This window comes from Bacillus rossius, chromosome 10, assembly GCF_032445375.1.
Source record: "Bacillus rossius redtenbacheri isolate Brsri chromosome 10, Brsri_v3, whole genome shotgun sequence".
Taxonomy (NCBI): Eukaryota; Metazoa; Arthropoda; class Insecta; order Phasmatodea; family Bacillidae; genus Bacillus; species Bacillus rossius.
The window spans coordinates 20,618,982-20,629,571 of NC_086337.1; the positions used below are offsets into that span (position 1 = coordinate 20,618,982).

The window sequence follows — 10,590 nt, forward strand, 5'->3', positions numbered from 1 at the left end:
GATGAGAAACATTCATATTTTGGACTCAACTTTTCTTTTGCATGGTATAGCTGCAGTCCTGCTTGTTATTATTTTTTGTCTTCCACTCTTCATCCCCTTCAAGAAAGAGATCGAAGTCCTTGTGTCAGAAAAAAAATAAGTATCTGAGTGAAGTAAAAAAAAACATTCTGACAACGTCCCGCGTAAAAAATCAAAACAATACAAGCGGGATAGTTAATTTTATATTGTATGTATGTGATTGTAGAAAACAGTTAATATCATAGTCGACAAAAAGACTAACTATTTAACACGAGTAATTTTGTACACTATAACTCAGTCACACATTTTCAGTCTGCCTCCGTTCCTTATGCTGTCAGATCGTTGCGTTTTGTTGAATTGTTTGACAATATTTTTTTGTAGAACAGTTTAATACAGTGTATCAGTTGTTCAAGGCCCTTGTATTTTATTTTTAAAATATCATTTACAAATGTAGCCTGATGCGTGATGCAGGAAACGAGCCTAAATCTGTTTTCCACGTCGGAAATAATTCATCATGCGTAATACATAGTACGCTCTAAGACAACTATTCGAGCCTAACTTTAATGTAACTCATGTATTATGAGCCTTGAGTTGGCAAGCAATGAATTAGAAACCCACTATATGCCGCTTGTTCTAGTGCAATATGTGTTGTTAAAAGGAGTCCTTTCGGAGAGGAAGTGAACAATTTAAAAGTAAACGAAATAAACTTCTGACGATAAATGTCGATTACGTTTCCTGCATCTCTCGGTGCTAGTACCGGCCACAAAATAACTCGAGGGTCATCTGAAGAGGTATTATGTTTGCCACGAGGTACTCAACTTGAATCCTTTTTCGCGGGAAAAGAAATTGTGGGGAAAAGGGAGGTTGGAAGGTTGATTGCCAACAGCAGATTTAAAAATTTCCCCTGCGTTGATGGGAGAGAGTAAGAAAAAAATATATATATCTCGTATTCACGACTTAATAAAAAAAAACAGATTGCGTATTTGGTTTTCGCCGCGACCGAAGCACACCGTTAAAAATCGGGTCCGCAGAATTAGCGGTAGTATCTTTCTTCCCGAAACTGTTTCTTTTTATTATGTGGCTTTTTTTTTATCCTCGAGTTTTACTCTTCCTAATCTCTCCTCCCCGGGCTCGAACCAATCTCACTTAAGGCGGGGCGGACGACCGCACTCGGCCGGCGCGTTGATGACGTCACAAGCGGGTCGCGCGGCAGTAAACCCGGCCTGGAGGGAGGGCAGGTCGGCGCGCTCCCCGTCGTAAAGTTTTCATCAGAGCCGCGAGGGCGGGCCAGTCGACGCCTGCTCGCGCGCCTGTTGTTTACTCGAGTTTTACGACGGGAGTTCCTCTCTCTCCCCCCCTAGAGTCACTACGGGACCACGGAGTCCCGAGGGAACAGACCGACTCGCTCCGAGACCCGTCTGTTTGCGCCCGATGACGGCGACAGATCTCGTCTCTCGACGTCTCGGTCGTTGTTGTGTCCGCGATATCTGCTCTGCCGCATCGCTGGGTTCGCCCGAGCGTCTCTGTGCTGTGTCGTCGTCCTATCGGTTTAGTATCATCGTTTGTTTCGTCTTTCTGTCTGTCTGTCTGTCTGTTTCTATTCACGGTCTCGACGTTGTTCGCCCACCTTGCGTCTGTGCTGTTTTATAATTCCTTCCCGCTGTCTATGTTTTAAATGTTTTGACATGGGCTGATATTGGCTGGTTTTCCGTGTGTGTTTGCACGTTTATCTTTATTTTTTTGTCCGTAATTGAGGTTTATTATGAGATACAGTATAACCAGTGTATGCCCTAAACAATAAAACTACGCGTGTGTCACATTCCAGGCCATTATTTTATTTTTACTTTTAACACGGTTAAACTTGCAGTAGACATTTTGCTGCCCGAACTTCAAAAAAATTAAAAAAAAATTATTGTAATGCATTATTTTTGAATAATTGGCTAGCAAAGTTGAATTTTCACATTTTTGTGATCTAAATTGAATTTAAAAAAATTGGGTTTGAAGTCAATGTTGGTGGATACTGCGTGGTATGGTTTATAAATGTTTCAGAAAAATCATATAATTTTTTTTTCGTCGTTTAAAATCATAAAAACTCTGATGAGTTTAAAAGGCCAGTTTTTTTTTTTTTTTTAAGAAATTAAACCATATTACATAGCAGCTAGTAAAATATACTTTAAACCTGAAAAGTTCTAGTGTTATATTCCATTTAGTTGTTCTTATGCATACTGCAGAAAAACGTTAAAAATGCAAAAACTTATGCTGTACATATATTTTTTCCGTTTTGTGAACTTTCAGCCACTCAAAAATGTCGTCCAGGTGGAACGCATATATATATATATATATATATATATATATATATATATATATATATATATATATATAAATGTCTTGGATCGGGACATACACCCTCCACGATGGATACATTCACGATCGGCAAATTTGAACCATTGAAGCCACACTTGCAGTTATTATTAGATACCAAATACATTCCTGAAGTGGCCTCAATGCATCCAACTTCTAACTTTGAAGTCTGCGGTTTGATTCCCACCCCGGCTTACGTCGGGAAAGTTACTAATCTTCGTTTCCCACCAAGGTGGGTCGGATTATATTCCAGTGGGTTTTCCCAATTCATTCCTCGGCGGCTAAGGGAGGCTAGTCAATGGTAAATTCAAGCCTTTTGTAGGAATTTGGGTTATTTTAAAGGCAAAAGTCTTTTGAGGCATTTCTAATTTTGAAATTTTTGGAATTCGGGAAATTTTCCCTCAAAACTGGAATTTCTGCCTAGAAATAGAAGAATTTTGAAAATTTTTGAGGAAATGTGACACCGAAAATGGCCGCCGTGACGTCATGATGGTCGGTCATTGACCCCACCTCACACCTCAACCTGGAACCTGTGCCCGGACCGGCCAATACATACTACTCACCTGCTTTTTTTTGTCCGTGAGTCTTCTCGGTAGAGTAAACGAAACAAGATGGAAAGTTGGATTTTTGTAAAATACTGTTTTGCCTCAAACCTAAAATTCATGGTAGAAATTTGTTGAAGATCATGTTCGAGAATAGCACTTAATTTATAACAAGGTAATGTTCCATTTCTGATTGCAATACTTTATTGTGAAAGATAAGTCTCCTAGGCACTTAACCGATGCTGTCATTAACATTTTACGTTAGCTATTGTGGAGATTCACTTCGCCCGTCTCACAGATGAATCGTCTGTTTCAAAGGGGATTCAACAATATCATCCGTTAAAGACTTAACGTTCTGTGTTTAGAGTAGAAGCGCCTAGAGCCGGGACATCCAACTCGTTACACGTTTGCTAAGAAAATAATTAGTTGAAATATTATGGGTAGACTACTGGACTACAGAAACCTGTAATTAAATCGAGGCTGTGGAGTTACTAAGAAATTACAATTTATTCTCTTTAATATTCAAAAAAATTAGTCAAATTCAGAGATGCACCATTTGTACATGAAGACTTCACTTTTTGTATAATTATTACCGCGGGAATACAAAGATTTTAAAGTTAGTCTTGTTAATACTGTAAAAATATTTTAGCAAAAGGGATCTTAATAAAGTTTTAAAACAGCTGAAACAAGATATTAAATTCACAAGCGTTATATGATTATTCAGAAATGTATTCAGTTTCCCCCAGGGTTGGCTTATTGAAACCACATTGGTTTAAAACACGGTTAAAACCATGTTTCAAACCAAGTGGTTTCTATGAAAAAGACAAATGGTTTTGTAAATGTATTTTTAAATATATCTTTTTTTTTCATTGAAACATCCAATAACATTCTAATAACCAAAAAACGTTTGCTCATTAATGTTTCTGGCGATTTACAGGAACGAAAAACTATATACTAATCAAAATCTTATTTGAATTACCTGAATAAATTGTCAAGTATACCCAGCTAAATACACGTCTAACTTAAAAAGAAAGTTAATCCCCATTCTGTGGGAAACACACATTCTACGGAGAATCCTCCTCCTGTAGGGAAATACCCTTTATGTGGTTAAGTTCCACTCAGATGTGCAGATTTGCTGGACTTCGGTTCTTTGATGTTATAACCCTTCTGGTTCAACATGAGTGGCAGAAAGCGGGATGTTGTGTAGCTTTCATTTGAACATGCTGAGAACCAAAATAACAAACGTAAAATAAAATTTACATCGAAAAACTTAGTTTAATAAAAAAAAAAAACATTTTTTTTGTTAAAAAAAAAGTTTTATTTAGAAACCTGGTTTCCTCTCTTGCGGAGCCGCTAGTAGCCGATAAAAACTTCCCGCATCGCATCGCAGTTTGTCCAACCCTGACCTGTTACACCCCTGAGACGGTTCGTAGCTCATGCCTTACCGCACTTTGTCGGTGGTGGTTTATAACCTTCGTAAGAATACCCAATTTTCCTCCTCACCTTTACTGTTATTGGCATCGTATAAAACGAAGACGAGCGCCCATCCACTCCCCTCCCGGGTGTTCAAACTTTAAGACACTCGGGTATTTTTTTTATAGTCTCCGGCGCCGCCTTAATGGAGCCATCCCAATTACGTGGGCGTCATTAAGCGGGGTTATGTGCCTTCACGCGAACAGCCTCCAGCCTGTGGCGGGGTGGCCGCGCTCTCGCGGCGAACGGATCACGAAGACATCAGTCCTCTCACCAGCCTTCCACGGGGTACAACCACCGGCTTCGGAGGGTGCTTAGCTTGTGGGGCACACACACGGCGCGCAATTCAGTTCATATCAATAGGTTTTTATGGGTAATTATGACGTGACAACGTCTAATAAATCGATGAACGCCAACTACACGCACGAAAAAGTGTCCCGTTACGCACATTGTCCCGTTACGCTGTGTCCCGTTACGCTCATTGTACGCTTGCGCCGCATCTATCTCTCTTCCACTCGATTGGAACAACCATCGATTTGACTTTTTCTAGGCACTTTAAACTTGAAACACTCCCATTCGTTTCCTACTTTTCCTATCATCGTCCTACCCTTAACAGAATAACACAGATTGGAAGAAGTTATATAGCAAACATGTATAAAAGTTATAGTTAAAATAATCTATTCGTTAAAGTAATAAACATATTTGAATTAATGAGTGCAAATAAAAGTAAATTTATCAATTAAATTGTAGATTTCATTTCACTCCTTCTTTGGATCCATACAAAAAAGTGATAATTCAATAAAAATGATTCAATTTTGTTCATAAAAGTATGCAATCATTTCATCAATGTTTTGTTATGACGTTGTCACGTTAAACTATCGTCCGTAAACCAACTTTACAGACAACCAATTTTTAACTTTTGGTACATTCCAAATTTTTAGTAGACACTCAGTGCTCTTTTGTCTAGTTTTAAAATTATACATTTTTTGTGTACATTATTTACAATCATGCTTCAGGAAAAAAACGCGATTTCCAAACTACTCAAGATATCCGAGTAGTCTGTTTACGAAAAGCATTTAAGATTTCTCTGAGGGTCGAAAAGTACCTTCGATTTCGGATTACGTTTTTAAACTGTATTTTAAGAAGAGTTAAAATAACTTCAAGGCGTGTTTCAGAGTAAAATTTAAGCGCAAAACCACCGGTACAGATTTTTTGAAAGCACTTAAAAGACTTGCGTTACACCTTTACCTTCATTTATAATGTTACGGCTACCGCTAAGAATTTGACGGTTGTCCCAAAAAAAAAAAACGAGAAGACTGCGCGTGAGTTCAGAGCCTTGCGCTTAGAGGCGATACCGCGCTAGAGACACCAGCAAGCGTCGCACTTATCATACTGCCTCACAGACAAAGACACAACCTGACTGGACAGGTCTCTTAAAGGGTTTGTTGTTCCTCGACCTTATAAAATCATGGGTGTCGTGCCCGTACAATAAATGTGTCTGTAGTTTGAGCCATGTTACAGTTATTGATGATTCCTTTTTTTGCTTATCCCATATTACATGTACCCTTTATGTTATTTTACATATAAGTTTTAGTATATCTAAGGTTTTTGTGAACTATGGAAAAAATACAACTGAATAGCGGGTATACAGAATTTTATTTTTCAAAACTGTAACCCGTCTACGGGAAAAAAACTTAAAAGGTAAGAAACAAGTTAGGTGTTGATTACTATTATAGTCTTATTAAGTAAGATCTATCAGTTTGATATAATAACATTATAATTTAAATGACCATTCTTGAATATCAAACTAAAATACTTGCTTGTGTATCAAATTAAAATGCTTGCTTTTTTGTAGTTGACAACGCACGACCACGGCATTTGAATTGAATTATAATGTTATTAATGTGGAAGTGACAGGGGATTTCAATAGAACTAAATAAATAGAGATATCTAACATATCAAATGACTTGTTTTACTCAATAATACGATGATATCAAACAGCACCTACCTTGTTTTTTACCTTTTAGTGTTTTTTTTTCCGTAATCGGGTTACAGTTTTCAAAAAAAAAAAAAATTGTTGTTGAGGACGGTTTGAGTGTGCGGACGCAGGGAGCTGGTAAGTAAGTGGTGGCGCGGGGAGGCCTGCGCGCGGCCAGCTACTGACGCCGCGCGACGCCGTGTGCCTTGCAGATGATCGACGTGAAGTCGTGCCCCAACTACAGCTCGGGCTTCTCCGTCATCAACCACCCGTCGGTGTTCATCTGCCCGCCGACCCGCCCGGACGCCTACACGTCGCAGGACCTCTACAACCCCGTGTACGAGGAGCTGTCCAACGGTGAGATATACCCCTTTGCACCCTCTGCCTCGCGCGGTGTTGCCAAGTGTGGCGAACTGCCCGAGTCAGTGCTTCCAGCTGCCGGCCTAGGGAGTGCCGTTTATTTATCACGGAAAAAAAAATATAACCTTGTTGACAGTTCAGAAATGTCGTGGTCTACCAGCGTTTCGTACGACAAATCTCGTGCTAGTTGTGTGTTGGGATGCATGTATGACACAGTGATTTTTAGTAAAACACAATTTTGTTAACACTCAGTCCAGTTTATTACATGTGCCATAAATAATAGTAACTCCCCAAAATATTCTAGAATCCAAGATTATGAAAATTTTAATTAGCAGGAAGACCTTTTGATAACAACTGAAAGTAAAATTAACTCATTAATATATTTTAGTTAATTTTAATGTTACTTTTTTTGTTTCGTTGTACATTTTAAAATTATTTTATATAGGGGTTAACTGATTTCAATACACGTGTTAGATATTTCGTACAGCCTAGTGTGTGGCTTAAACTTAATTAAGTTTTCTTTACGTGTGTTTTATTACTGATGGGTGTCTCTGGAGGTTGGTATCACTGAATTTGTCCCCTGCAGCTTTTTTTTTCTGCTCGTCCCTTCGTGACGTCAAGTTGGAGATGAACCATGTAGGTTTTAACATTATTTACGTCATAACCTGTTTGGTGTTAAGGAAAACATACGTTAGGAGATTTTCAAATATTATACTAACGTGTCTTTCGACAGTATTAGGCCTATTATAGTTTTCTTTAAAAAAAAATAATTTTTATACTTTACGCCAATTATCTTACAAAGTAGACCAACCACTCGAACGCATGAGTGATAGTAAAATGAGACATTTTGGTGAAATTATTAACACTAAGTCAGTTATTAATTAATTTTATCTGAGAAATAGTAATAATAATGAATAAATATATTTTTGAATATTTCAAAGTTGTCTGTACAACTATAAATTTGCTTGAATTTTTCACATTTCCTCACTATGTCGTTATTTTATTTGTTTTACGTGTCATTTTCCCCAAAACAATGAATTAGTTTTTGCGATACATTAACCCGGTATTCAATTTCGTGGTTCCCGCCCACCTACCGCTCCAGAAAATCCTAGGCCGTCTTCCGGGCAGCTTTGGAAAGTGTTGCGCCCAGGTGCAGGAATGGTCACACCCACCAGGAAACCGGCTTGGCTGTGGCAACTCGAGCGCTACTTCCGGAAACAAGACCGCCTTGTTACCGCGGGCTCGAAGTCCAGGCGGAGGAGTTCCGCAAGTTCCAACAGCCCGCGCGAACTAAGCCAGGGGTCTCTTGAGACGTTCCAAGCGCGCTCGGGAGAAATGCGCAAACTATACACATCAAGGTCGTGCCTAGATACACCCCCGAAATCCTAAAAAAAAAAAAAAAAAAAAAATCTGTCATTCCCACCAACAAAAGGAAATAATTTGAAGGCAAAGTGGTACTATCGCTGTCTCCTTCCAGAAATGAAATTCCTCGTGTACGCCCCTTCTACACATATGTTGGTTGTGGTCCTAAACGTGTAATTTAATTTAATAAGCATTACATTGTATAGGAAATTTACTATATCCAGCTGACTCAAGCTTATCTGAAAACTTTTGAAATCAACTTCGAAAAGTAGCACTGCCCGTAACTGCTTAAATTTCAACACAAACATAGGATTTTTTATAACCCTGTCAAGATGGCGGCAATTGTAAAGAAGTAACTGCTCGACATAACGCTTTTTTTTTCAAACGTCTGGCCTCTGAAGTAAGTTCATCTCCGGTTTTTGAATATTTTGGCCGCAGACTTGGTGTGAAAGTAAATAACCTATTTGTGTTTGTGACAGTGTGACAGTTTCGTGTGATCGACGCATGAACGCTAGTCACCGGGTACATGGCGGCGGAGATAATAAAAAGTATTTTCCAAGCGGGGCATTAAAAATGTTAAGAGAACTGAGTGCAGGCGTACAAAAAAAAACTTAATTATTTAAAAGAAAAAAGTCATAGGGGAGTTAGAAACAATGAGTTAACGGAGATATCTATACCAGTCGTGATTTCTTACTATTCGATTCCGTCCCACACGCCATTTTGATTTTTAGCCTTTTTTTTCGTCAGTACTTTTAATTTAACAGGTGTATCTATAGTTTTAACTTTATACCTCTTTGCATTTGTTGTTCCGTCACTAATATTTCCGACAAGATATTCAATCAGTGTGATATCACGTGAGTAAAAATTCGCGCGAGTGATGGTAATTGCAGATAATTACACCTATGTTAACTTCAGAATTACGTAACGAGGGAACATGTAGCCGAGCGGGGACTGGAGGGTGTGAGTGTCTGAGAGGGAGGGTGTGAGGCAGGGCCGGCGCGTCCGTACAGGCGAACTAGGCGACCGCCCAGGGCGCCAAGTAGCTGGGGGCGGCGCAGCACGACACATAACAGCTCATATAATATGTTTAACGATTATTGAAACTAGATGAAAATGGATTTTTGTAACAGTTTGGAATGTTTATATTGATATCAGTAATTATTTAAAGTCCACGGTGACCTGTTTCTGATATGTAATAAGTAAAAAAGTAAAAAAAAAAAGCCTGCTTACATTTGATTGTTGACAAAATCTTAGGCTTACGTGATGTATTTTGAGGCAAGGAAATTTTTTTTTCGGGTGTCCGGCGGGTGTGGCTGGGGGGGTGGGGCATTAAGGTTTTTCGCCTAGGGCGCCAATTTACCTTGCACCGGCCCTGGTGCGAGGGTGTGAGGGTGCGAGGTGTGAGGGTGCGAGGTGCGAGGGTGCGAGGTGTGAGGGTGCGAGGGTGCGAGGTGTGAGGGTGCGAGGTGCGAGGTGCGAGGGTGCGAGGTGTGAGGGTGCGAGGGTGCGAGGTGCGAGGTGTGAGGGTGCGAGGTGCGAGGGTGCGAGGTGTGAGGGTGCGAGGGTGCGAGGTGTGAGGGTGCGAGGTGCGAGGTGCGAGGTGCGAGGTGCGAGGTGCGAGGTGCGAGGTGCGAGGTGCGAGGTGCGAGGGCGTGTGTGCCGCAGGCTCGGGCGAGCGGGGCGACTCGGAGCCCGACAGCGAGGAGCCGGCGCCGGGCGCGGCCAGCGAGGACGACTTCGCCGAGGACGAGCTGAGCCTGGGGGGCGGGGACCGCGAGCGGCGGCGGCGGGGGGCGGCCTGCCCGCCGCCGCCCCCGCCGCCGCCGGCGCCGGCGGACCCGCGCGTGCGGCGCGCCCGCCCCCGCGACTGCGGCGAGTTCCACGAGGGCCTGCTGCTGGACGCGCTGCTGCAGCTGTACCCCAACGTGGTGACGCTCGGGGGCGGCGCCGGGGGGCGGGCGCCGCGGGACAGACCGCCGCCGGCGCCGCGCGGCCGCCTCGCCAACCCCTACGAGTCGGTGCCCGTGCTGGGGCCGCTGCAGCAGCACGGCTACCTCGCGTGCCGGCCGGGCAAGGCGCCCAGCCAGGACTCTGACTCGGGCTACAGCAACCACACGTCTGGCGGCCGGACCGCTTCCTCCCGCAGCCGCAAGGTCGCGCACAGACTGCCCGCGCGCTCCGGCGACACGGCGCTCTCGTAGCTACCCCCCCCCCTCCCCCCCTACTTGCAATAAGTCGTTCTGTGATCCTGTGCAACCACTCTCCTTGCGACTCCCGCGACGCGCGTAGCTGGATCAAAAGTAACATATTTTTGGAAGGCGTTCGATTCGTGGCCCAAGAGCACCACTTGGAAAATGTGAACTGAGACATCAAGCTGTAAAAAGAGATGAAACTTTCGAGCGTTTGATGATTCACCCCCCTTTTCCCCTTTTTCCCGCGCCCCCGTCTGCATGTAAATAAACAAACCCCCCAGCAACCCTTCGCTGTTCCCGTTCT

General features: G+C 42.3%; 1 protein-coding gene across 1 annotated transcript in view; it reads left to right on the forward strand.

The window, feature by feature from the left end:
• LOC134536304 (uncharacterized) overlaps nt 1-10,295 on the forward strand; it is a 765,325-nt gene extending 755,030 nt beyond the window's left edge. Inside the window, exons 5-7 of the mRNA XM_063376056.1 lie at nt 6,585-6,729; nt 9,760-9,890; nt 9,972-10,295. Of these exons, the coding sequence (XP_063232126.1) occupies nt 6,585-6,729; nt 9,760-9,890; nt 9,972-10,295 (600 nt within the window). The remainder of the gene's footprint in view (nt 1-6,584; nt 6,730-9,759; nt 9,891-9,971) is intronic.
• Nucleotides 10,296-10,590: the final 295 nt, after the last annotated feature.